The following is a 27,002-nucleotide window of genomic DNA, read 5'->3' on the forward strand; positions in this document are numbered from 1 at the left end:
AGCCAGTCATCCCGATAAGGTTTACGCGGCATAAAGCACACGCATTGGCTTGAAGCTCGGGGACGCGCGTCATCTTGCCAGTACGGAGTAGTCTGCGTCAAATCCAGAGCTCCACTCCATCTCGCGACCACGGACACCGCCTGACGTTGAAATTCTACACAAATCAGGACTCGGTTGAATAAAACTGTTCACCTGGAGCCGTCTCTTGGACCGTAGCATGGACATGTGCCAAAGTACGGACCGTAGCGAAGACCTATATTGGCCGTCGACATCACCAGGGTTTAAGGTTGTTTTGGGCTCTTCTTGATACCGACGGTCATGCAACCGCATCCAGGGCTCAGTCGATCCAGTCAGTGCCAAATCCCCCTTCGGCTTGCCCAACACTCGTCACCATCTACGACGCAGGACGCAGGACGGCGCAGAACAACGCTGCCGATTCTCCCCTGCTGATCTCTTTACAATGCCCTCCAAGCCGTCCGCTAGCCTTGGAATCGACAGCCTACGTGAATCCCTCAGAAACAACGTTGGAACTTGCACGGTGGGTCGGTGTAATGCCTGAGCCTACCTGCGCCAAGTTCTATCATACCAGCTCTACCGTCCTAAACCGCAGAAAAGCATGAGCCCGTCTGGAGAGCCATCACGATACGTCCTTGTCTCCGTTCGCAGTTCTATAAGTTTATTGAAACTACCCAAACGTCACACGTCTTTCATCTGATATACACCTGCCTCACCAATATCCACATCAGCTTGCATGCAACCACGAGTCCCCACAGCCCTTTCTCTATTAAACCGAGGACGTGTCCCACGCATTATATGGGATCCCTACAAGCACCCAATTGACTCGGAAAAATGATCGTGACAGGCGTCAAAGACACTAAGCGTATGGGCCGCGCGAAGCGTATGGGCCACGCGTAGCATATCCACGAATTACTAGTAAAGAAACCGCATATGACCAAGTGCATTTTTCTTCCAAGACCGCCTCACTGGCAGGTGAGAGGCTCCCAAGGAACACCAGAGTTGGTGGTTTCCAAAACAAGCAACGACGATTTCTCGCGTGGCCACCACCTGTCAGACACCATACCGAGCAGCCGCGGATTGCAAAAGGGAAAAAAACAGATGCTGTATGTCCTGTATGATAAATCACTATGGTATTCTACCCTTAATGGAACCATCTTTTACATCTTCCCAATAGATACAAAACGTAGCTAGCTGTACAGGCTACAGACTTCAGACGTCATCTACTTTGCACCCCTCTTGCAGGAACAAAGATATCTCGCCAAGCCTGCAAGCTCCGCTCTCAGTCGTCATCCAATACGTAAATCGCCAAGTACAGCCCCTTCTGGTACAGCATCGGGCGATGTAGGCTACTCGTCCGCGTCGACGCCGTTCACGAGAGTAGCTCGATGTTGCGAAAGAGACCCGTTTCATGGATACCGACTGGGACGCCTCCCATCGAACCAAACATCAAAATTGCGGTGTAAATTAGTTCGTCCGATCCCATTCTTCCTCCGCAAAGTACCTCTCGGGCAGTTCCATGTCCCAAGTAGGTCTCTCAATCAAAGCAACCTCTAGGTTCTGGCCGGGCGTGTCTATAGGCACCACACCGAGAATAGGGCGATACTTGTATGTTATCCACCACTTCTTGGGTTCGTCTGTGGTTGATGCCATGGTTCGAAGAGCAGTCTTGCTGCTGGTCGTGGTGGAGCAAAGCTTAGACGATTCACCATCGGCATCCGCCATGTCGACATCGCTGTCACTGTCATCAACTTCAGGTGCTTCAACCACATCGACATCTTCCCACTCTTCGTCGGCGCCGTGCTTTCGAACTTGATGCGGGGCGAGGTTCTCCCGTTCCATTTTGCCGCCAGCACCAGTGGTACGACCAACTCTCTTGCGCTTCGTTCCATGCGTGAGCTGCGAAACATTCCCCTCAACTTCGGGGGACCTATGAAGGTCCTGTCCCATATCAAGCATGAGCAAGAATGACACGCCGTACAGCCACATCCGTGAACCCTGCCATAAGACACCCTTTGGCAAATCCAAAAGGTCTCGAACTGGTCCGGGCAAGGCCTTACGAGGGTGCCGACGGGACCATGGGCTGAGCGCGCCGTGACGAGGATTGAAGGCAAAGATGTTCCATGATGAGGTTACCGCGGCCAGGATGTAATCATCGACTCCGTAGGCTTTGGCTTCAGCTTCTGGAGACAGTTTCGATTCAGGCACGTAGTCCGAGAAGGAAAAAACAACCGGTGACGATGGTAGTTTGGGTAATAGCTTCGCATTGGGGTTGCGAACCCACTGGTTTTGCGAGTCAGTGACGACTTCATCCTCTGCATCAGATGTGTCATTGTCAGAGGAGGCAGATGCCGCGTCATCAGGTGTCTCCATTTCTTCACCGGTCGACAAACTCTGCTCGTGGCTGCGCAATACCCATGTGTCAATGTATCCAGCCAAATCAGCCACTGCAACCATTTTCGAGTCAGCACTGAACGTGATTTGCGTAATGCTCCGGTCGTAGTTGCCCAGACCGCCGTTCAGGATGTATCTTGGAATCTGGCGGCGAAGTCGTGAAAGCCGCTGAAGCCTGACAGGGGCTCGCATAGTTTCTGTAGAAGTATGTTCGGTTTGGATCTCAGCCATGAGAATCCGGGATCCTTCTTGGACTGCGAGCAACCACCGCCCATCGGGAGAGAGTCTGACTTGTGTGGCACCGAGCCGTGAAAGCTTGACTGGCAGTTCAATGCTCGACATCTTCACGTCTGAGGGCTTGGTAGGCTCTTCATGGTCAAGCCTGAAAGCTTTAACGTCGGTGGCAGTAGACACAAAGAGTAAGGTGCCCTCCGGGTTGATTGAGGCCGAAGCAATATTTGAATCTCCCTTGACAACGATAGTCTTGAGCAGTTTCCGATTCTGGTTGACATCAACAAATTCCTCTCCAGAGTCCAGCAAATCGGCAGCTGACTTGCGCAAGACCCAAATATGAACCTCCCTCTCCCACCAGCTGGCGATAAATCGTACTCTCGGTGCGCTGGTGATTGGCGGTTGTTGTGGCAGGTTGCTCATCATCCTGTGGTTTTCTCGACCCATTTCTTTCAACGGGACAACCATCAAGCTTGCGTCGGGGCCTGCTACCATGTTAGTCGACTTCGCCTTCTGAAAAGGGATCACTATCTCTCCTACCTCCTGAAACCACAACGCTAATGCGTCCGTGTTCAAAAGCGGCCATTGCTTTGACATCATGGTCGTGGTAGCGCCGACCCCAAACCTTGCTCCATCGCTGACCAGCACCAGAATTCTGCTTGTAGAGCATTGTCCTGCGGTCCATGCCTCCGCTCATGATGGCGGTTCCGTCTGCGCTTGTGGCAAGACTGAGAACATCTGATTTGTGGCTCTGAATTCTTTGTGACTGAGTATACGTCTTCCCGTCCCAAATGCATATCTGGCCTGTTGAGTCGCCAGAGACAATGTTGCCATTTGGCAGGCATTTGACAGACCAAACAATGATATCCTTGGAGCCACCGAGGAGATCCGACCCTAGCGTCATTCTTCGCAGCATATGACCCCTTGTAATGTCGTAGGCCCTAATAGTGCTGTCGGAGCATCCAACAATGACGACTTTGCGGGATTGGAAGGTGATGCTGACCATCTGAGCCTTTTTGGTGGGCGATTTGACGAGGACTCGCTGGAATCTCAGATCGTCGTCTTCGAGGGAGTACATGACCAGCTCTCCATCAATGGTTCCGGCAATGAGCTTGTTGGAATGTTGGGTCACCTGTACACCGCCAGCAATCTGAGGTTTGTCGCCTTGAATTTGCGCAGCGATGCACCAAATATCACCATGCTGGCCGCTGGCATGTCGCCTTGGTTTGCCCTTTTCGAGATCCCATTCTGTAACTGTAGATGTGTAGCCAATGCTGAAGAGGCGTGACTTTCCAAAGACAGTACGACCCTCGCCTAGATCCTGATCGGGCTCATTTACCCAGACCAATCCATCAACGCTCCTATCCTTTCCGCCTCGAATAACGAGCTCCTGGAGCCAGGTCCCGCTGGAGGGATTCCATATTTCAATGTCGCCGTTGGCACGTCCGATGGCTAGCCTCGCTACAGCGTTCTGCTTGGCTGATCTCGTCTTGGGATGCGAGAAGGCGACAGCGTTAATGGCGGAGGGCCGATACGGCACGAACCGACATCGATGCACGTCCATTGCGTCGGCTCGTTTATGGCTCGTCCGATGCACACAAAGTTCGTAAAGTCGATGGCCGAGCACAGCAGATTCCAAGCCACGATTCCCGACCGCCGAAGAATGTAGAGTGCTATGTTTCGGGGTGTTTGGGCTGGGAGTTGTCTGGCTGGTGTTCCACCGACGAGGCAGAAAAATAAAAAAGGATGCAGCCTCGCCTGATTTTTTTTTTTCCCTTGGCCTGTACAACCAAAACGGCGATTTAAGGTGTGGTCAGTGCGCGAAATGCCCCTCCACCCCACCATGTCCTCTGTCTTTGGCTTCTGGCCTTTGCTCAAGCACTTCATCTCTTTTCTAGACTCATTTTTGCTTGGTCATCTCCGAGCTTCAGTGCGGTAAGTACGACTTCTGCTCTATCCCACGGAGAGTCTGTCCTCCTATTTGCCGCTTGATTTCAACCTCAACGCATTTAATGTTTTTTTCTACATCCGTCCCGGTCGACGGCGGCACAATTCGTATTGGCGTGTCATTAACTTGCTTGTTTGGTCAGCGACGAACTACGAACACGGCCTACACGAAACATACCTCCGGTTCCGAGTGTCATCGAGTCGTCAGCAGCTGCGGCCTAGATTCTCCCACTCTACTACTCTTCCCCATGTTGTCGGAAAGTCCTTTCATAGTCTTCTAGTTGCGGCGTGCTCTGCGCTCGAGACACACAAGCATGGATTTTAACAGTTCCTCGCCCTTCCCCGAGGGCGCCATCTCATTTCTCGACACCGATTTGTACAAGTTGACAATGCAATGTGCCGTCTTCAAGTTTTTCAAAGACATACCTGTGACATATGCCCTCACCAACCGTACGCCAGACAAGAAGCTTTCAAGAGTTGCCTTTAAATGGCTTGACGAACAAATCCGAAGTATGTGCGAAACTTCGCAACCCGCAATCAACCATGCTAAAAATAGTCAATAGAGCTTGGAAACATTTCACTATCCAATGGAGAATATCAATTTCTACAAACACACTGCAAGTACTTAACCGATGACTATCTCAATTATCTGCGCGATTTTCAACTGCGACCCAGAGAGCAAGTTGCCGTTACCTTCACAACGTTTGGCGCAGACACAGGTGCCGACTCAGACATTGGTGATATTGATATCAAGATTCAAGGAACATGGTCCGACACTATCCTGTACGAGATTCCCATCCTGGCCTTGACATCCGAAGCATATTTTCGATTTATGGATACCGACTGGAACTACGACGGCCAGGAAGAACTTGCTTTTAACAAAGGCATGCAACTCTTGAAAGCCGGTTGCGTAACTTCAGAATTCGGAACTCGAAGGAGACGTGACTATCACACCCAGGCCTTGGTGTTTCGCGGATTGGTCAAGGCATCCAAGGTTGCTGCGGAGAAGGGCTTCCCTGGTAAGCTGTCTGGGACTTCCAACGTACACTTGGCCATGAGATTCGGTATTCCTCCTGTAGGAACCGTTGCCCACGAATGGTTTATGGGTACAGCCGCCATCTTCAATGACTACAAAAAAGCCACAGAACTAGCACTTCGCCACTGGGTCGCCTGTTTCGGCTCTAATCTAGCCATTGCCTTGACAGACACATTCGGCACCTCTGAGTTTCTCAAGTCCTTTAGCCTCCCCGTGCAGACAGTTGAAGGCGGTATATCGAGTGATTGTTTCAAGAATGAAGACGGCTCTACAAAGACCTATGCCGAGTTATTCACCGGTGTGCGACAAGATTCCGGCGATCCCGCAGAATATGCTAAATTGATGCGGAAGTATTACGACCAACAGGGCATCAAAGAAAGAAAGGTTATTGTGTTCTCGGACTCACTCAACATCGAACGCTGCTTGGAGTACAAGGAGGTTTCAGAGGCGCTTGGGTTCCAGCCGACATTTGGAGTTGGCACATTTCTAACCAACGACTTCACCCACATAAAGACTGGAACCAAGTCGGTGCCTCTGAATATTGTTATCAAGCTTAGCTCGGCAGCAGGACGACCCGCCATCAAGATTAGGTTCGTGTCACTACGCTCAGCATCAGAAAAATATTTCAGTTGGCTCATTGACATTAGCGATAATGTTGGCAAAAATACCGGCGACAAGGACCTCGTTGAAAAGGTTAAAAGAGAGCTCGGATACGTGGAGCGCGACTGGAAAGAGGGCGACGAGACCGCACGATGGGGTAAAGGATAAAAAGCGCAAGCATAGGCGACCAAATTACTAGAGCAGGTGGCGGCATTTTGACGGATTTGAATGTTTGATGAAATAGAATCGATCAGTCCCAGTCTTAGATAGGTTTTCAATCTACTGTGCGGTGGATATAGGCCATTGCGGATTTTCATGGCAAATTGGGGAGAAGGGCAGGGCCGCTGATGCCGCCAGTGAAGGCTATCCAAATTGTTACAGATACAGAACATTTGAAGTCACTCGAACCGATATTTGATGCAGATCGTTGTCCTGGCTACATTGTCTGGACAAGGTAAGTGCTGCCCGTCTTAGAGTTTGACTTCTTGCCAAAAATGCCATAGGGAAGTAGCAGATCGAATGCGCACACGTTCCCTGGACCTCGACAGCCAACATTTCTTTGAACGTCCACCTCTCAAGCACTTTCGATCCCATCAGTCGTCAAACCCAACCGATAACCCCTCCTTTTTTGGACGTCTTTTTGGAATCAATTTTGGAACTGTTTGTCTTGGAGCGTATTCTTTCCCAATTCGTGGCATCTAACTTCAAGCATTTTCCAGCCCTTTTTCCGGGAAAATGTCCGCCTCATTCTGCTCAAACATGCTGAAAGACTGGAGGAGGAGCCTCTCTCTTCCGCAAAATAGACGCACGCTGGCTTGCACTGTTGTAATATTCTTCGGATCACTCATAGTCGGAACTGTCCACGTTGTCACAGCGCCTGTCCCACCAAGAAAACAGGCATTGGATGCTCGACAGTTTCAGCTCGGAAGCATACTAGGTGCAAATGCGCTTCAGGTAAGAGATTGGAATCGTTTGATAGTACGACGTTCGACTTACTTATGTAGGCCATGAGACCAAGCAATATGAAAGAAGGGACCCATACCACCGAATCACAGCGGAATATTGATGCCAAGATCTCCAAACACCCTGCATCATTGTCCTCATCAGTTGCAATCCCAACTCAAAAATCCGCAGCTGGGAGCAACGTTCGACTAGATGATATCATGGATGTGGAGGCTGTCCTCCCGCTTCCTGCATTCGACTTTCTTGTGGCGCTGACCCAGGTCTTCAAACCACTGATAAACGCCTCTCGGGTCTCGATTAAATCGGCTTCAGAGGAAAGTACGTGGTCTCTGGCAGCCAGCCCATCGCTCAGCAAGTCACCACTGAAGCGTGATACTCCAACCGGCACAGGTTCAGCCTCGACCTTTGATGGTTTTGAAGCAGGCGGGTTATCGTCAGCGTCATCCCCACCAGGAGTTCAACACATTGTGTCTTTATCCAAGAAAATTGAAGAGCTGGGAAGACGCGAACTTGATCTCAATAATGCAGAGTCAGCTCTGGCCCTCTCCTTGCTCAGTACTGTGTCCGGTTTGGTTGCGAATATTGCTGGAATCAATATGGAACGCGCTGTAACGTTGACCGACGCTATGCTAGCTGTGCTTCCAGTAGACCCTCAGGCAATTGCCTCTGCTGTTTTCGACGTGGCAGAACAGGCGTCTGCTTCAATTGAAGCTGCTATCCCCTTCATCCTTCCAGCCGTCGGAAAAGCCTTGGGTAGCCCCGAAGAAGGACTAGTTTCAAAGGGTAATCCAGAAAACCTGAACGGCACATGCAAAGACATTATCGCACAAGGATCAATGGTCATCAATAGGATTACAACGTCCACAATACTAATCAAAGCCCCCATCATGCAAGACGTTTTGAAGCAGGTTCTTGATGTTGTATACTTGGTGGCAAATCATTTGGATCAAATTCTATGCGCCATTGACCGAGATGTCGCAGGTTTACAGCTGGATACTCTCGTTGCATGCGACTCAGATACCATTGCGTCTGCTTGGGCGAACATTTTGACGTTCAATCCAACATCGTCGACGGTTGCTTGCTCTTCACTAGCAACCGAAGCACGGAGCATTATACCCACCGCGAACTCTAAAGCTTATGACAGGCTATCTGAAATAGTGCCTGGCCCTTATTCAATCTCGCCCGCTTCCAGTTCAGATGAAGCCGTTCCAACTCGGTGTTCAACTTCACCGGAATTACCTGTGGCAGGCCAAAGTGTTGGCTGTACCGCAGGGACATCCTCAAGCTCACACACAACCTCTGGTCTGATGCCTTGTCCAACTTCGGTGCTTACCTCGACGCCAGGGCTCGGCCCTACGTCACTACCTTGTCCAGAGAGCGGTTTTCGATGCAACGAGTGCCTCGATGGATGGTTTTGTCCACCGGTAGAAACTCCTGCTCAAGTAGTACCCTGTGGATTAGGATGGCCGTGTTTTCACTGCGAAGACGGATACTTCTGCTCCTCAACTGCCGCCTTGGATCCAACAGCATACGTTCCGGATAGCTCGAGTGTTTCATTACCTCGAACAAGTACCGAGGCAGTGGAAACCAACAGCCCAGCGTTGCCTCCAGCTCCTGGATCTAGTTACGATTTTGGCGTCGCGGTTCCTGGCTGGACATATTTAGGATGCTTTCAGGATGCAATCTCGCGCATTCTTGTAGGATCCAAACCTTTAGACTATTTGCGGGGTCCAATGTCCAACTATACATGTATCAACCACTGCGCGGCCAACAACTACTCCTTTGCTGGTACTGAGCATGGATTCGAATGTTGGTGTGGTCAGTCTATCCGAGACGATGCCATTCGACTCCCTAAAAGCTCTTGCAGTGTGCCATGTCAAGGCTCAGAAAACGAGTTTTGCGGTGGATCTTGGGTGATTTCTGTGTTCAGATGCTCGGAATTTGACGCTCAGCCTGGCGTAGAGGGCCGTAACTCATCGACATCAATTCAATTGCCGGGGTCATCGCCGACGGTCAGTGAGGCACGGTCATATCAACAAACCTCACAATCTGCAGAGTCAGTGACAAGTAATAATTCGCTGCCGTACGCCAGCGAGAGTGAAAGCAGGCGAAGATCGTCTTCGGCGCAGCAGGGCCCAGTCGCCAAACTACTGGCAAACGCAAGACATTCTCAATAGACTGACGGAGCTTTTACGGAGTACGGAGTAGCATAGTTGGCCATGGATTTGAGACGTTGGCGACAAATTTGTACGCAGCTCCATTTACTTGTCGTAGGGGTTCACGAAAAGTAGGGATATCAGCCGGGGGTAGGCATGGCCGACATAGGTTCTTTCTTTTTGCTTTTTGGGGCGTTTTATTTCGTTTCTGCAGGTTATGGCTATAATAAGCACATGCGGTCTCTTACGAATCGGGACGTGGAGCACACTGATACATGAATACATGCCATTGTCGTTCAAATGCTGGGCTCAGGGTGATAGAATGAATGATTCGCACAGACGTCTGTTTTGTCTGGCTGGCAAGACAAGTAAGTGGTCTGCGACCGTGATGGACTCGTCTCACTCGACATGACAGAGGATGTCTCGGACGGATTGAGCTGTCAAGCCAAGAGAAAACCACAGCGGCAAATCAATCTCCGGAGCCCTCCGTACCTGGGTACCTCTTTCGTGCATAAGTACTTTAGTGAGGTTGGTGAAGACTGGGTATCGTTGTCCTCAGGCACTCAAGCCAAGCCCTGGTCCAGGGCCTCTCTCCCCATGGGTTCGTTTGTAAAGTACGGAGTACGGCGTGAAGCACGGAGTAGAGTGCACCAACGGCCGGGGTTGGGACAGGCGCGGGCGGGCTGAAGACCAGGCAAGGTCAACTGGTTGGCTGCACTTCTCGTCGTAGTTGGTCTTTGTCAGCTCCAAACTTCAAAATATCACGGCACGCGGAGTGTTGGTTTGGTCGGTGGCTGGTTGGGATGAACGATTTTGACGGCTGAGTGCATCGCCAGAGGTGAAGGTGAATGGTGGTCACAGCTCAAAGCCAATCGGAGCGATGGAGAGGGAGAGTAAACTTGGACGTACGTACTCACTCCGCGGCGGCAGAGTTGACGGTTGCATTGCGGAGTCGCCTAGAGCGAATGCTGACGGCACGCCGTTTGGATCTGCATCCGCATCCGCATCATCGATCCCTGCTGTGTAACGCTATTGTACCGGCGCCAGGTGCTAAGGACAGGGAAAGGGCAGAGGTGCCATGTGGACTTTCTGGCTGGGTTTGCACCTCGTCGCTTGGCGATTGGCCAGGCGGGTCGGGGGCCCCCGCGGATCCGAAAGCGGCTACGTCCCCACTTGATTGCTACGGCAGCAGCCAGGCAAGGACGGCAGGGAAAAGAAACACATGGCTGGGTTGGGTGGTGATATACACACTACGGAGTACACACGCACCGGTTCGACACGGAGGGGCTGGTTGGCAATCTCGTTGCAGGCCATGATTTCTCTTGCTCCGTGTCCACTGTCTTCCCGGGCATTGGAGATGCATGGCGTAGACGAGACCGGCAGGAACACACGGAGACTGGGGCCAAGTAGTCATGCCGGGCTCCTCAGCTTCCTGCGACTTTACATTTCTGGTGGCCGGTGGAGTGAATGGTCAAGTGCCGGGCTTCGTTGGAACCTCGACGAGGGGCGGCTCGTCCTGCGACCCTACCCTGTAGCATCTGAAACGAGCAGGCGTCTAAGCGTTTGTGAAGAGGCTGAAGTTGATGAACTGTGTTTGTTTCTTGGCGAATAGAGTTGCTGCGCCTGGAGTGTGCTCACGTGTGCTTGGCTACCTGGTCCGTCTAGATTGGATTGTGCATTCGTTAGATTCCTCTGCGCTGCGTCGATTGCCGAGGGTTCGTGGCAATCCCAACTGGGCACATGGGGAGCTGAAGATGCTGGCTCGATTGTGCGACTTTGACAAGGTTGGTGAGGGAGAATAGCGGACCTTTGAGCCGGTCGCTCAAAGCATATGATGGCATATGATACTGTTTGTGCGGAGGATCAAATCAATGTGGTCCTGGGGTGCGTGATTGCGCGCGTCTTGATTATTCATGGCGAACCGCAGTTGGGCCAAGTGTCCGGAGTAATGTCGGTTAGCTGGCTGTACGACGGTTGGGCCGACGACTTCATATCCATCCATGTCAACGACAACGTACGCAACGGCCGAGGTCGCGACAGAACCGCCGCGACAGCCTCCCGTCCCCTCTCAACAAAGGGAAACCGCCACATCGTGGTCAGGATTAGCCGTCGTGTGTCGTGTTGTCGAGACGCCACCCGCCATTCACTGGCGGGAATACGGTGGGAAGGAGAGGAGGGCGGAAGCGAGACCCTCGGATTTGTAAAAGGCAAAACTCAGATTCTAGATCCCCCACTGCTTTCGAAATCGAGATGAGCCATTTTTGTCTCGGCTCAAAGGAGCAGTTTCCTAAACCGACCTGGCTGTTGTGGTCTTGTCCGCGTTGGTGTCGACCCCAGACGCCACCATCGGCTTTGGCGGTGGGCTGTCTGAGACCCTGATGCGGCGGATTCTCGGCGATGACGGAAAGGAAAAAAAAAAAGGACACAGAACGACACCTATAATCCGATGCGATGGCTCGAGTCCGCGTACACAAGCGAAATAAAAGCTGCAATTTGATCTTGTCGCCAACACCATCACGGCGCCTGAGACATGTTCTCACTGCTTAGATTGAGCGTCTTGGTGGTTGTGATTTTCTTTTTCCCTTTCCCCTTTCCTTTTGGCTGGCTCGCCGTTTTGGCGAGTGACGGTTTTTGTCAACAGTACGGAGTACGGAGTAGTAGTAGTTTCATGTCCTGTGTTACCATGGTGGCCACCATTGGACTCGCCGACGGACGTTTATCCCGCTCAAGAGGTTGCATTCGGATCGACCCCGCCTCGAGATGGCGAGCAATTGCGCGGTCTTGGTGTTGCATGGCCGCGATCGACAAACGTCCTCAACAACGACGTCATGGTGTTCTCTGTCCAGACGCTGACTACCCCGACCTGCCCGGCCAACGAAACTTGGACTTTGTGTGTAGGAAACGCGGTGGCAGGTGTTTTTGTGGGGTTTTCGGCGTCGTCTACCGGTTCTCCGCATTGACTTGTTCCCCGGAAACATGCTAGTGACCCTGGCCTCGCTCGAGCGGATGGCGTTTTGGGACGGACTCTTTGTTTAACGTCGTGGACTAGAGGATACTAGTGTGGACGAGCGAAAGTCAGTCGCCATGGTTGTAAGAGTCCAGCCAGCCTGCTGTGACAGGGAATCCAGTCTGTGCGGAGACGACTACGCCGAGTCGCTCCAGACAAAACTAGCTCGGCCGTCCCTCACATGAGCGTGGAGCTGCGACTCCCAGCATGGGGTAAGTGAGTTAACTAGGTAAGTTACTGGGTACACTGTACAGGAAGGATACACATCTCCACTGTTAGTACAGATGAGCAGCGGGCCACGGCTAGGCGAACCCGCAGAATGATCCTCCGGGAGCTGTCAGACGACTTGGCAGGTTTAGTGGTCCAACCATCTGGATGTGACGATACACGGTCTGGTTCGAGGATGTCATCGCCAAGATGCTCGTTGGCAACGGCATTTGGCCTCGATGGCATCGCCGACAGATTGTCTGCCATGGCCCACGGGGCAGTGTGGTGTGCCAAGTCGTGTGGTGTGTGGTGGCTGCCAACGACGTTTAACCTTTGGCCATGTTGCTGCGCCCGGCATGTGTGCCTGTCCTGCAATCAATTAATTAGAGGTACTCCGACCCCCACAACACCACCGTACTGGTTTCACATCCCGCGTCGCAGCGTGCTGCCTCGACAGAGTTCAATGTTGTATCAGCTTAGCTCGACTTGAAGTTTACATCACAGATGATGCAGTTGAGGTGCCAACTAGTCAAAGCCCGAATCATGCAGAGGCCGTATACAACGCCGCCTCCAAATCTAGTTGAAGAGGGTGCGGCTACATACAGTAGCGTGGACGCCACAACACACCCGAACCTTTCCAGCTTTTGTCGGCAAACACACGAGGCTGTAAGTATTCAAGGTGCGAGTGAGGAGGCCCAGTTGTTTTCAACGGAAGTAGACTGAGCGTCAATGGAGGAAGAGTTCGAATCCAGAGCTCCGCACAAAAGCCCGGTGATTTCCCACCTACGCTTGCGGCCAAACGATGGGCGTTCTGACGTGGCCATGACCTGACCTAACCTATGCTGCGGAAGCTGATACGGCCGTTTGAGGTTCAATGCGAGGCTTTGCCTCTTGTCCCGAGTCGCAGATCCGCCCGCCACCAAGTAGGGAGAATCACAGCCAAACGGAAAAAACGACAATCAACACCTCGGCCGATTACAAAGGAAGCTTTCGAAATGCTGGTTGTTGTAGGATTGGCCACCACTCGATCTGGGGCGCCTTGCAGATGTTGTCCCAGCTGACGATGTTGCAATGGCAGGGATATTGGAGCCAACGCCGAGGACACTTCACGTGGCGTATTAGATATTCCCAATGGATTGTGCAGCACTCCGGTAGTTACCAGGTGAATACTCCGTCTGGTACCCGGAACCTTTGGGATAGCATGTTTGTCCTCCTCCCCTCTTCAGTTGGGGGTTGTAACATGCGGTCAGAACGCCGAGAGCAGAGCTGTGCCGCAACGTCTCGCCCCGTCGGCGATATGGCGGATTTTCGGGCGACGAGTCTGCGCGCGCATGAGAGGCACCGAGGAGTACTCCCGTAGTTGACAGGTATGGCGTTGAACAAGGGACCGGTAGTAGTAATATGTCATCGATCGATATAATACATGGCAGGCCCAAGCATGCTCTGCCAAGCATGTGCCAAGCGCTGCGAGAAAACGTTGGAAATTGTTTATGCACCACATGTGGCCATGGTGGCGCCATTGTGACGGCGGCAGTCGGGTTTGGCGCTGGTCTACGGAGCACCGAGTCTGTACGGAGTACTCGGTAGTCAATGAATGGGCAGGCAGGCCGAGGACTCTCTTGCGCTGCCGTTCAATGCTCCGAAGGCGTTGGTGACGGATGCCCTGGACGTGGACGGCTCGATTGTGCGAGAAAACAGCCAACGGGGGGGGCTGGTTGGTGATGCCGTCCCGACTCCTCCGCGACACGACCGCTGCCCGCTGCCCGCTGCTCGCTGCCCCCTTGACCGCGAGTCGACTGCTTGCTCCTCCGAGGTGCCGGGCCTGTTCAGAGTGGGTTCTAACTTTTGACAAACGAAATTTGCTGGTCTGGGTCTTGGAGCGGGGAGAATTGATGATTGACACCGTACGGCTCAATAACGGCAAGCAAGACCATGACGACGAGTCCATGACACGGCCAGACAGACTTGTCTCATTGCTGCTTACTCGAGCAGCTTAGACCAGCGGACTGGCAACGGTCCAGTGGCACGTAGAGACAGGCCGACCGATACGCGAGGCCAGGGCCGGGTACTGCTACTTGGAGCTAGTCGTAGTACTCGTACTGGCGGTACTTCGCACGACAACGAGGACAACTTGGCAAGTACGGAGAACGCGCTGCTCCGCAACTTTTTTACCTCCAACTTTCAAAGACGAAGAAAGCCCCGGCCGGGTGGCAACCAACATGCCTTTCGCCCAGGCCGGGCCTAGATTCTGACGACCAGGAAGACGATGGCCACCCGCTGCGACGTCGACAGGGGATGCCTGGCATTTCAAGGGAGCCTTGAGCAGTTGCACTCCAAACAAACCAGTCGACCGTTCTGCTAGCTCTGTTCCGCCCCAATCCTGACAGCTCCCCGCTCGTCCCAGTCCGTGAAGGTACCTAGGAACTCGAGTACGTACGTATGTGTAAATGTACTTACCAAGTAGGTACTCAAGTAGGACGATGATTGATGGGTGTGCTCACCAGCGGGCCCACTAGTTGCCGTGAGCTTCCCTGGAGCCGGGCAGGCAGGGGGTCCATGGTTCATGGCTATACGAAGCATGCACTATGAGTACATGGCTGCGTCTGAGCATTCCGGGCTTGAGTACTTGGGCTTGGCTACGTGAGTGCCTGAGTGCCCAGGTACTTGAGTACCTAGACTCGATAACATACTTCTTAAGTAAGTAAACTTCACCTAGCTCTGGCTGGCCCCTCCACTTCGTACCGGCCAATGCAGTCCCGCGTCGCATGTCCTTGTCCACGGCCTCCGCCATGCTCCAGGTCTGTCGTCTTTGAGAACGAACGAAGGAACCATGATTGTATCAGACGCTCACACCACGTGGACCCTGAGCCGTGGTAGCTCATGTCGAGCAATTGCACCCTCCTCGGCACGACCGTTCCTTCGTTAACTAGCCTGCTTATCGTCAGTGAGTGAGCTTATAAAAGCGTGACCCTCCCCTCCCTCCCCGCCTCTGCCGCCTCTGCGCCTGGTGTCTTTATACTTTGAGCTCTTCAGCCTGTCGTCAGGTGGCAGTTCTCTACCTATCCAGAAGAAACCTCGCTACCCAGGCTGACTAGTTGATCAGCGTCTCTCGCACAGCAATGGCCACCGAGAACATACACCCCCCAGCTACTTCCATCGAGAAGGACCCGAACGGTGTCAATGGCGTTCAGCAACGCCACCACCATGATATCTCGCAGGTGAACTCTGGCTATGCCGCGGCAACAGGAGGCTCACTGAACCCTGGGCTGTGGAAGCCTTACGAGCACCGCAAATTCGCCAACCCAGCGCCGCTCGGGCTCTCCGCCTTCGCCCTGACTACTTTCGTGCTCTCCGCCATTAATACCCACACTCGCGGCGTCAAGGAGCCCAATATTGTCGTTCCCTTGGCCTTTGGTTACGGCGGCCTGGTCCAGCTGCTCGCGGGCATGTGGTGAGTTTGGTGCTGGTGTACTCGAAGATGAAAACTGGCTTGTTCAAGTCTGACCAACTGTGCCAGGGAGATTGCCTGTGGTAATACTTTTGGCGCCACTGCCCTGTCCTCTTACGGTGGCTTCTGGATTTCGTATGCCATCCTGTTGACGCCCAACTGGGGAATCACCGCGCCTGCCGGGCCGTACGAGGGAAATGTTTCCAGTCCACTGGGATTTTTCTTGACCGGCTGGTTCATCTTTACCACGATACTCCTTCTCTGCACCCTCAGATCGACCGTCATGTTCTTCCTGCTCTTCTTTACTCTTGATCTGGCCTTCCTGTTCCTTGCTTGCGAGCAGTACGCCAATGACATGGGTAACGCCGCCGCCGCCGTCGCCCTGCAGAAGACTGGCGGCGTGTTCGGCTTCCTCGCCGCCTTTCTTGCCTGGTACTGTGCTCTGGCTGGCATGCAAGACAGCAGGTTTGTTCCCGTCCTATCACGGCCGAGACCGACGACAGAAGAAGGTTACACCCTGTACTGACTACCGCGTAGCAACTCCTTCTTCCAGGTCCCCGTCTTTCACTTCCCCTGGTCTGACAAGGCTCGCGAGGATCGCCAGAAGACGGACCGTGAACAGGCTTGAGAGCGCCACCCTCGTTTTGCGACTCGTTTTCAACGCAGCAGTCGACGTAGGAAGAAAAATGATACCACGTGGGATGGAAACGTATTTGTTGGGACATTGCTTTTTGGGCCGCGGCGCCTGGGTCTCGTTTGACATGGTGTATATGGCAGCGATGTACAAGTCTGTTTTGCGCTTCCCTGGCGAATGGCTGCTTTCTGCGTGCGACGGTCTTTGGAGCTATGTTAATGATGCCCGCCTGCAATGCCGTACTACGGCTTACTTTGACACGGCAGCTTTGAGTGCGCTTTGGAACATCAACAGGGGTTGATCAAGTAGACATTGCTGAATACCCCAGAATATATCTTGCCAACAGAGATTACACCAGTCCAAAAGTGAAAGCTCCGCTCTAAAGGGAGGATTATCTCGGGGTACAAATATGTGCGTGCGACACATCTCCAACTAGCACCGTCGTCTCTAGAGGGAGATTGTTCCAGCCCGCGTGCTGAGATCCAGGTGTGTTTGGTGTTTTCATGGCTGGCCAGCTGGGAGCACCGCTGTCGTTCGTCCGGCAGCATGACCATTCCAGATAGTTTCCCACCTACTCCATACTTAGGTTACAGATGCTGTCACGGGCTCGAATATTTTGGTCAGAGTCCAGAAACGACCGAGGCATCGCAATGTCCGCTCTGATTTGTGGAGCCGCCACCACCACCACCACGGGAATAGTTGAGTGGGGCGTGTCCCTATTTCCGGGGCCGCTCCACCACGGAGTAAACGCGCATCAACGAGATGCTCATCCTGCATAAACGCTGGTGCTGTGGAAATTCAATAAGTTGTTTTCTATTGACCTTTTTTTTTGGGCCAAGATGCAAGCAGGAGTCTCTTCTAGCTGCATTACCTGCGGCTGCAAGGCTGAGATTGACCCGATCAAGATGACCAGCCACGCAATACCACAAAGTTCCCTCTTTATGTCGTCGATTTCTGTCGCTACTCCGTACTGAAGTACTCCAGAGGCCGGCGGGGGATACATGACTGCCGAATCTGGTGTGACACATGATGTAAAATAAACGCACACACACACACTTGTAAATGCGGGCACCAACAAGGCTGTGAAATTGATATTTCTACGCGTGGTTTGTCCATCCGAATTCTTACTGGCGTCTACGGAGTATGCACAATTGTTATGCGTGTTTAGCCGCCCCTATTTACGGCCCATAGTTATCTCCGTCATACACCCCGAAGTGGCGGTTTAAAAGAAGTGGTTCCGCTACAGCTTCCAGCGGCGGATTCAAATGGCTGATAAAAACCAGCTGCATCGCCCTCTGAAGCGCCTAGCCATGTGGTTTTAGCTCTTCTTCCTCTCCTTTGGGCTGGGCGCAGTGTGTCGTGCCCGCTCCTGGTTCCTCGTCGTATTTGCCCAGCTTTCTTGCGACGACAACGAAGGCGTGTGTCGCTGATATAAGCGGACAACAGAGCGGAATCGTGGTTCGCCATGGACCTGGCCGACCAGTCGCCGGCTAAGCAACTGCCTCTTGACCGAGACGTTTCGGCACGACGGACTGATGACTACGAGCCGCGAGGGATTTCGAATACAGAGATGCACAACTCGCCATTGTCAACAGGTGGGCGGAACAACGCCGACGCTTCACACGCCTCGCCACCGCCACCGAATGGAGGCTATGGATGGGTTTGCACAGCCTGCGTGGCTCTCGTCAATGCCCATACTTGGGGCCTGAACTCCAGCTATGGCGTCTTCCTCGCCCATTTTCTGGCAAACGACACGTTCCCAGGGGCCACTCCGCTGCAGTATGCCTTTGTGGGCTCACTGAGCATCAGCTGTGCGCTCTTGATCTCTCCAGTGGCAACAATATGTGTGCGGGAATTCGGAACCAAGCCAACAATGTTTGCCGGTGCTATTATGGAGGCCGCAAGTCTTGCCTGTGCCGGCTTAGCGAGCAAGATCTGGCATCTCTTCCTGACGCAAGGTCTTCTCTTCAGTCTCGGCATGGGATTCTTGTTCATACCATCAGTTGCAATAGTGCCCCAGTGGTTCACCACGAAGCGATCTCTAGCCAATGGAATTTCCGCCTGTGGCTCTGGTCTGGGGGGCCTACTATACTCGCTCGCTGCTGGTGCTATGATCCGGAGTGTGGGCCTAGGCTGGGCGTTTCGGATCCTCGGGATGTTGGCATTTGTCGTCAACACGAGTTGCATCTTGCTCATCGAGGACCGGAACGACATCATTGGATCGAGCCAATCGGCATTCGATACGGCGCTCCTCAAACGACCGGAATTTTTGCTGCTTCTCGGGTTCGGCTGGTTCAGTATGCTTGGTTACGTCGTGCTCATCTTTAGCCTGGCCAACTACGCGAACAACATCGGACTTGACAGCTCGCAAGCTGCGCTCATTTCTGCATTCTTCAACCTCGGTCAAGGAGTCGGCCGTCCCTTTGTGGGGTACTTCAGTGATCGAACTGGACGCATCAACATGTCCGGCTTCATGACATTTCTGACTGGCGTGTTTGCGCTGGTTATCTGGGTCAACGCCAAACAATACGGCGTGCTGATCTTCTTTGCCATCGTCTGCGGCGCTGTCGCTGGTACCTTCTGGACCACTGTTGGCCCAGTGACGGCCGAAGTGGTTGGTTTGAGGAACGTCCCTTCGGCGCTGTGCTTGACTTGGCTCGTCATCTCGCTGCCTTGCCTGTTTAGCGAGCCCATTGCTCTTCAAATCGTCCAAAACACGGGGACATATCTCGGAACACAGTTGTTCACCGGCTTGATGTATGTTGCTGCAGCAGTCGTTCTCGTTGCAGTCAGAAGCTGGAAGATCGGCGAAGTAGAAGAGATCGCCAAGATGCTCGATGAGTCTCCCGATAACATTGACCGAGTCAAGATTGAGAACAACGAACAGCTGTGTCGAGAAGGCAGAAAAGCGGGCAGGAAGAAAATTCTGACCGGAATTTGTCGACTGGGAAAGGTTTAAACGAAAACATGGCGATAGATGTAATGCCAACTTATATGCTATGCGACAGCATCGCGTCTGCAGGAAACTTCCAGAGTTAATTGCATTGGCAGCAGGTATACCTGCAAGGTTGTACAAAGGTTCAAGTATGTAAAGAAGAAGCACTGGTTTTATCATTTCCATACGGCGGCATTGCGTTGAATCAAATTCAAAGTAGAGCGAGTAGTCATGTGTCAACCAACGATAGTAGATATTTTATGTTTGACGTTGACAAAAGCCCTGGGCACGTGCGGGCACGTGAATTGGCGCTTAAAAATTGGCAGACGCCGCTGCCGCTGCCGCGCCACCAACGCGCTCCTCCAGACGTCACCCCGCCCGAAAAGATCACGTCCTCGATCAACGATACTGGTGCGAACAGCATTTCGCGATTGCTCAGAGACATGCCCGCTTTACTATCAAGCCCCGAAAATGTGGCTGTTAGAAAGCAAAGATGCGTTCGACGGTACGCTGATGTGGGCTAATTGCTGCATACTGGCCCAACTGACTGTTTCGCAGGACGACGCTTGTGGCTCCGTCCTGGGAAGACGTATCTGTTCGGACGGACGGCATCTGAACGTACGTTCTCCCGCTACTCGGCTCTTATTACTGGGATCCTGACATTTGGTTGAATCAGCCGGGCAGCTGGCAATATCCCACACAACTATTTCGCGCAAGCACTTGACGATTACCGTGGAAACAGTCACCGCCGGCGTCGCACAACATTTGACTGGTCGGTCGAAGCTGACGGTCGAGGATTTGGGCACAAAGATGGGTACAATTGTCAATGGCCGGAAAATACGGGGCGAAAAGTACGCTGCTGCTTCAGCGGAGCTCGAGATCACAATGGGCAAATGCCCTAGCAAGTTCAGGTATGATAGGGAGTCAGATGCTGTTGGCCTCCCACAACGCTCATGGTAATACAGGATAACTTGGTTCCCGGTGGTCTTTACTTTCTCGTTTACGAGTAAAGAGCTACAAACAGATCCGCTTACTACTCTACGAGAACGATTTGAGCAACTCGACGTCAAGCTTTTGACAGATTATAGTATCGAACACACAACCCACGTAGTGTCCAGGAAACGCAATACAGCAAAAGGACTTCAAGCCCTCATCAACGGGAAATACATTGTGACTGAAACCTTTTTGGAGGCCGTAACGCAAGCCGCACAAATAAACGACGCTTGCGAGCCCAGCTCTTTGGAGCAAGAGTTTGACAGATGTTGGCCAGCTGCAATCCAGCACTTGCCACCGCGTGGAGGGGAGCCCGTACAGCATCCAGACTCGATTTATGAACCAGACTCCGACCGAAGAGACGTTTTCGAAGGTTATACCTTCATCTTCTACGACAAGACGCAGTACAACAATCTCATGGCTCCAATCACAAACGGCGGCGGTAAGGCTGTCTTCCAAGTCATCACACCCGGTGAGACTCACACAGACGAATTTGTGCGGCATGTGAAACAAGTTGCGGGAGAAAAGGGCCTCGGCTCCTTTGAGGATGGAAGCGAAGGTAAGGGTGCTGTTGTTGTGAGGTTTTTGCCAGCCAAAGGTGAATACGTCGAGTGGTACACAGAATTCATTACCGCCGTATCACTACGGCTCGACCACAGACCCATAGAACAAAACGAGTTCTTGGAGGCCATTTTGACCAAAGACGCCACCAAACTACGGCGACCGTTGGAGGTTGAGTCAGCACCAGCTAGTCAGGCAGCAGAAAACAATGACATTGGACCTTCTTCGACGGCCGATACTAGCGGCATGCAGCCACAGCCGCCTGCTGAAGAACAACCACAACCAACAAGGACTCGGACTAGGAGGCCAGTAAAGCGACGTTTTGCGGGATTTGACCATGATGCCGATATTGACATGGACGACCCAATTACGGCTTCCTTACCTCGCGACTCTGGACTGGGTCAGATGCAAGGAGAGGACGCGGGCGGACTGTTCGTTTCGCAGGAGCCCGACTTGGCCGGGTCGCAACCGCCTCTTGGCGTGGATGATAGTCAGGCGAGGAAGAGAAGAGCCTCAATCGAAGATGACCTCATGGACGGTGTGGCACCGGCAGCAGCTAGATTCAAGCGACAACGGATAGAAAGAGGCCAAGACTTTGCTCCGCCTTCGCCTTCACCGGACCCACAGCCTCCCGCAGCCCCAGCGAAGAAGAGAAAGGAAGAGCTCGACGTTCTTGCCATGGCTGCACGTCACCGTGAAGAGGAAGAGGCCCGAGCTCGTGCTGAGCGTGAAGACCTGGCCAATTTGCCCGAGGGCATTGACCTTGCTGAGATACGCCGTCTGAACATAGTGGAGGAGATGGAGATTCGCATACCGGCCCGAGAAGCCAGAACCAGAGAAAAAGACGTTGCCGATGGCCGTTGGAATCCGAAGTGGAATGGGGTGAAAAATTTCAAGAAGTTCCGTTCACGAGGCGAAGCGACTGGCAGACAGCCCGTCAGAGCCATCGTTACTTTACAAGAGGTCAAGAATAAGGAGTTCGGCATAGGGGATAATTATTGGCTAGAAGATGAGGGCGTTGAGCGGACGAGGTCGCTCACCGTGGTGCGCTCCGCTCATGGTACGCAAAACTCGAAAGCCTCCGCACCAGAGGCGTCGCCTCGATACCGCGCCACGCATGTTGTCGTTTCGGAGAGTGAAGAGGAAGACGACGCACACAACAGTGCACGGAGCGGAAATCGGAGAGGCCCTGCCGGAACAAGCAGCACGAAGATCACGGCCACACAGTCGCAAATCACATCGACTGGGCCATCCGGACAGGCGAGAGCAACGCAGGAGAAGCGGTCTGCAGTGGAGCCGCTGTCGGGCCAGCGGGCCAAAAGGCCACGACCAGCTTTACGAGCCATCGAAGTTGCCGATAGTGACGATAGCGAGGATGAACTGAAGTTCAGATTTGGCAAGCGGCGATAGTTGTGGCCCATACTGGGGCACATGCGATGCTCGGATTTTGTGTACTCTAATATTTTCCAGCCCAGGGGTATCTACTCTCTAAAGAACCATACAAGTGTGTTGTGGCGGGTCTATCCCGAGCCAGACAGTAAAGGCCGTATCAAAGTTGAAAGCGAACAATGTTCAGCACCGAGTTGCAAGTCTAGTCCATCTCGTCCATCTCACTCCCCTGCGAACCAGCCTCTGGTTCTTCCACCAGCAATCCAACCAAGCACGCGGCCAGCATGGTTTCGTAATTGACCCAGGGGTGGATCTCACCGAACAGCTTGGTGCCATCTCTGGCGGCTCCCTTCATCAATTCCTCCACACCACCAGGATGGAACTTGGCATATGGCGTCACGTTGTACACTTTGCCGTTCAACGCCATCCAAGCATCCTTGCCCTTGCGGCCCGTCTGCTTCTTCAACAAGGACGGCGTCACGCGGAGATATGGCGTTGAGGGCTCGACGCCGCGCAGGTCAGCATCAGGCCCGGATATACGCGCCCAGTCCAGCGGCGAACGGCCCGGGTCAAGCATTACTTTGCGGCTAGGTTTTTGAGGCTTGGTCGAGTGCGTCGGCGGGGGTGCGAGACCGGCGCCGGGAACAGATAGCCCTGCCGCTCCACGATTTGGAACGGGGCCGCGAGCACGCTGGGCCGAGTTGGGAGCCGGAAATTGGGGCAGCGTCGGGATGCGTCGTGCGGACATGCGTCCCGGCAGGGGGGGATACGGCGGGCGGTTCGGATGATAGCGAGAAGCCGGGTACTGGGCTGGATGGAGTGGCTGCCGCTGCCTTTGGCGTCGTTGACCCCTCGGGCTCGTTATCCGTGGGCGTGAGAGCATGGATGAGGGGCGGCGGCGGCGGCGGAGGCACGGCGGCGGCGTCTTTCAACGGCTTGGGGTCTGGCGGCGACGGTTCCCTTGCGCGACTGTCGACGGAGGAGAGCGATTTCTCGGTGCAGAGGCCGTGTCCCTGCGTCCTCGGTGCCGTGTCATCCGGCGTGCGCTTTTGTCTTGTTGGAGAGACGGCGATTGCCCCTCCGAAGCCGCGGATTCGGAGGAGCCTGTGCGCCAGCCAGTTTGGCGGTCGGATAATCACGTAGACGACGGAAGTGACTAAAAGGGAGATGGCGAGGAGACCCATGGTCGTGGTCGTGAGGGACGGTCGATGGGACGGATGAGACGAGACGGAGTTGAGGAGTCCACCACTGGCAAGGCAAACCAGCAAGTAACTATGTAACTTGAGTAGCGGCCACGGGCGGAGGCGCGGCTCAGCCACACACGTTTGGAGCGAGCACCTGCCCCGCGTGCTCCAAGTGCCAGCGGCGGGGCGGGGCGGCGGCGGGGACAGCTGCAACATCATGTATGTACTCGAACGTGTTGATAAAGACGACAGAGGTCGTAAACCCTCGTTATTTTCTCCCATCAATCTACTCCTAGGCCGCAATCATCTTCGGCCCAGCATCCATGGCCCGATGCACATCCTAAGTCTCGTTCCTCCCGGCCCAAACGCCTTCGTTCTCCGGCTGGGCATCAAAGACCGAACTGTGGAGGTGGCTCGAGGCGCGTGTACAAACAAATCCCCAGACGATGTACTCGGTCCGCAGCAGCATGTTTCGTTTTGCAGTGTTTTTGAAGTGAAACATTCAAGCGCACGCGACGGACGGGGAAGCCTGCCAACACTACGTCTCGAAACGTGCAAAGCAGGGGGAAGTGGTTGTGAGCTGCTAATTACTCCGTAATGTGACGGTAAATCCTTTTCCGGCCACGATCCCCATGGCCCCATGGCATGGCGTCTTGTTGTTTTGGCCCCTAGTTCCCAGGTAAAGCTACTCCGTAATGAAAATAAATCTGACTGCGTTGTCACGAAAGTTTATGCATCATGTCAGTTATTGAGCTGCATGCGGCCAGCGGCATGCAGGGTCGCCGAGCTTTTTTCCCTCCTTCTTTTCTCTTCTTCTTTCCTGAGCTTGCTTTCTGACCTCTGTCACATCCTCATCCTCCTCACGCTCATGTGCGCGCCCCGCCAAGCTGATGCGCCCCTTGTTATTATTATTATGAGCATTTCCATCTGCCGTCTCGACATATGACGGAGGGGACGGACCCGTCTTCTCTTCCAACCCGCCAGATGCGTCCGAGTCACTCACTGCTGTGCAGTTGCGCTTGAACTCTGACAGGCCAGGAAATGCGACGCCTCGACCGTGCTCCTGGCTGTCAAACCCAAACCCGAACCGAGACCAAAACCAAACCTGCCGCGCGTCCCAAGCCGCCGCGACCGTCGACATGTTCCATTGCCCGCAACACAGCGACGGCTCGCCGGATTGTCTCTGCCCCTTCCGGTTCCTCGCCGCCACCCCGCCCGGCTCTGACTTGGAAGCCCAGGCCTGCAGGTGGCGCGCGCGCACCCACGCAGCCGCACCAGCCACTGTTGTCGCACCACTGTGCCCGCCCCCGGCTCTCCGCTGGCGGGCTGCGCTTGCGTGCGCCGAATGCTGCTGCCGTCATCGCTAGCGCTGCTGCTAGTCCTGCCACCGCCGGTGCGTCCCGCGCGTCGTTGCCCTCGTCCTCCCAACTCCAGAAACAACATGTCGTTCCGCTGGCCGTCAAGACGCGCTCTCCTCTAGCGAGCCTCGCCAATATGCCTCCTGGCGAGAGGCCTCGACAGCCCCAGCTGAGTGCTGCTGCGGCAAGATCTGTCAACCGAACCCCTCTGACTCCCAAGATTGCCGCCAAGGGACCTCCTGTGACCCCTCTGGCCAGACGACCTCCCTCTTCGACGCCCACGCTTGCTGCTTCTCACAACCCGCGAGACGATGTTTCCACTCCTGTGGTCGCCTTTCTGGCCCAGAACATAACCCCTCGCTCCGGCCCCAGGCAAAGTCGTGTCGACAGTGCTAATTCCACCCCGAGCGGCACCCCGAACCCGGAGAGGACGAGCGACGGCTTTGAAAACAACAACACCAACACCACCGCCGCCTCCAGGCTTGCACCGGGCGTATCCCCCCCCGCGAATGACCTCCCTAGACAGGCAGCATCTCAGTTGGATCCTGCCAGTGATGCCAACGACTCCAGCAAGTTCTTTTATGCCAGCGACGCCAGATCCATCCAGCAGGGAGGCTCGCAAAGACCGCTGTCCGTTCCGCAAAAGCCCGCCAACACCTTCTTCTATGCCAATGGGACCACGGCCGATGGATGCCGCAACGTTAGCCCGCCTTCCAACGCTACGCCCATTCTCCCCCCAAGTTCCAATCCCGAGCCTGCCGCAACCAAGTTCTTCTACGCGAACGGGACCCCTGGCATGTCCTCCAGGCCCGGTATGCTGCAGTCCACCTCGGCTTCTGCCGCATCCTCGTTTTCTCGAATAACTCCCTCACGACCACCTACGAGTAACTGCGGCTCTACCTTTAGCGTTCCGCCGGCCCAGCGGCCAGCGTCACCAGTCAAGGCAGTATCAACACCCGTGACACAAACCTTGAAAAACAATGTCGCCTCGCCGCCTTCTCCAAAACGGAATTCTCTCGTCGCGTCATCCTCGCCGTCGTTGACGCAGCAAATGTCTTCTGTTTCCCAGAAAAGAGTAAGCATCGACACAGCCCCAAAGGAGACGGGCGGGCACAGGAGAGCAGGAAGCATGCCTGGGTTCGAGCCCCTGACAGTTGCCCGCTTCAATTTGTCCCCGAATCCATCCGAGTCCGCTTCAGCGTCCCCACCGTTGAGCCCAGGCTTCTCACAGCCTGCCATGACGATGGCTTCTCTTCTGCAAATCGCCGACGACCTACAAGACGACGCCGAACCCGGACAAGGGGACGCTCGGTCTGATGTGCCTCCTCCAGCACCCCAGAGCCCTACCAAGTCTGCAAATCTCAGCGGCTCTGTCAGCGAACTCGTAGCCAATGCCCGCCGCGAACGCAAGGTGCAGGACCTGGAGATTACCAATGCGTCTCTGGAAGCCATCAACAGGACACTGGAGCGGCAGCTTCGCAAGCAAAGCGCCGAGTTGCGACGGTACCGCCGGCTTTCTAGGTCGGGTGCCTTCTCGGCGGCATCTAGCCGAGTAACTTCTTTAGCTCTAACCGAGCCACCCACGGACATGTCTGATGTTGATGAAGAGGACGAGACGGAGCTGGAAGAGGATGCAGACTCGTTTGATGAATCCGACCTGTCGAGCAATGACACCGTGGACACAGAAGACATCATGTCATCCAGTGCGAAGCTGGATGCCCGACGAAGACGAGACGAGAAGCGGCTTCAGCTGGACCTAACCAAGCACCAAGAACTGCTTGTTGACAGTCAGAGGATGAACCAAAGCTTGAAACGATGCCTCGGCTTTACCGAGACACTGATCAGAGAGGGCCAAAAGGCGCTCCAGTATCACGTTCGAGTGTCTGACATTCAACTCGGAGGACGGGTGTTGGCCCCATCAGATGACTGAGGAAGACGTCTCGT

At 54.0% G+C, this 27,002-nt stretch overlaps 8 protein-coding genes across 8 annotated transcripts; 6 read left to right on the forward strand and 2 right to left on the reverse strand.

The window, feature by feature from the left end:
- Window positions 1–1,482: 1,482 nt before the first annotated feature.
- Window positions 1,483–4,204, reverse strand: MAM_06074 (Wdr1p; the record flags this gene model as incomplete). Its single annotated transcript, XM_040824872.1, has 2 exons — window positions 1,483–3,125; window positions 3,181–4,204. 2 exons carry the CDS (start codon window positions 4,202–4,204, stop codon window positions 1,483–1,485), a joined length of 2,667 nt encoding a protein of 888 aa, XP_040677035.1.
- Window positions 4,205–4,901: 697 nt separating this feature from the next.
- MAM_06075 (polyketide synthase) lies at window positions 4,902–6,391 on the forward strand (the record flags this gene model as incomplete). Its single annotated transcript, XM_040824873.1, has 2 exons — window positions 4,902–5,097; window positions 5,151–6,391. 2 exons carry the CDS (start codon window positions 4,902–4,904, stop codon window positions 6,389–6,391), a joined length of 1,437 nt encoding a protein of 478 aa, XP_040677036.1.
- A 591-nt stretch (window positions 6,392–6,982) lies between these two features.
- On the forward strand, window positions 6,983–8,339 carry MAM_06076 (WSC domain & Core-2/I-Branching protein; the record flags this gene model as incomplete). Its single annotated transcript, XM_040824874.1, has 3 exons — window positions 6,983–7,177; window positions 7,228–8,259; window positions 8,331–8,339. 3 exons carry the CDS (start codon window positions 6,983–6,985, stop codon window positions 8,337–8,339), a joined length of 1,236 nt encoding a protein of 411 aa, XP_040677037.1.
- Window positions 8,340–15,675: 7,336 nt separating this feature from the next.
- MAM_06077 (GPR/FUN34 family protein) lies at window positions 15,676–16,632 on the forward strand (the record flags this gene model as incomplete). The annotated part of the gene is made up of 3 exons (XM_040824875.1): window positions 15,676–16,007; window positions 16,056–16,469; window positions 16,542–16,632. 3 exons carry the CDS (start codon window positions 15,676–15,678, stop codon window positions 16,630–16,632), a joined length of 837 nt encoding a protein of 278 aa, XP_040677038.1.
- A 1,471-nt stretch (window positions 16,633–18,103) lies between these two features.
- On the forward strand, window positions 18,104–19,597 carry MAM_06078 (Major facilitator superfamily domain, general substrate transporter; the record flags this gene model as incomplete). Its single annotated transcript, XM_040824876.1, has 1 exon — window positions 18,104–19,597. One exon carries the CDS (start codon window positions 18,104–18,106, stop codon window positions 19,595–19,597), a length of 1,494 nt encoding a protein of 497 aa, XP_040677039.1.
- A 469-nt stretch (window positions 19,598–20,066) lies between these two features.
- Window positions 20,067–22,537, forward strand: MAM_06079 (DNA damage response protein RcaA; the record flags this gene model as incomplete). Its single annotated transcript, XM_040824877.1, has 4 exons — window positions 20,067–20,078; window positions 20,132–20,191; window positions 20,291–20,484; window positions 20,539–22,537. 4 exons carry the CDS (start codon window positions 20,067–20,069, stop codon window positions 22,535–22,537), a joined length of 2,265 nt encoding a protein of 754 aa, XP_040677040.1.
- A 181-nt stretch (window positions 22,538–22,718) lies between these two features.
- Window positions 22,719–23,700, reverse strand: MAM_06080 (Cytochrome b5; the record flags this gene model as incomplete). The annotated part of the gene is made up of 2 exons (XM_040824878.1): window positions 22,719–23,207; window positions 23,263–23,700. The coding sequence occupies 2 exons, from the start codon at window positions 23,698–23,700 to the stop codon at window positions 22,719–22,721; spliced, it is 927 nt and encodes a 308-aa protein (XP_040677041.1).
- Window positions 23,701–24,741: 1,041 nt separating this feature from the next.
- On the forward strand, window positions 24,742–26,988 carry MAM_06081 (uncharacterized protein; the record flags this gene model as incomplete). The annotated part of the gene is made up of 1 exon (XM_040824879.1): window positions 24,742–26,988. One exon carries the CDS (start codon window positions 24,742–24,744, stop codon window positions 26,986–26,988), a length of 2,247 nt encoding a protein of 748 aa, XP_040677042.1.
- Between the last annotated feature and the right edge of the window lie 14 nt (window positions 26,989–27,002).

Source organism: Metarhizium album (genome assembly GCF_000804445.1).
Source record: "Metarhizium album ARSEF 1941 chromosome Unknown scaffold_18, whole genome shotgun sequence".
NCBI lineage: Eukaryota > Fungi > Ascomycota > Sordariomycetes > Hypocreales > Clavicipitaceae > Metarhizium > Metarhizium album.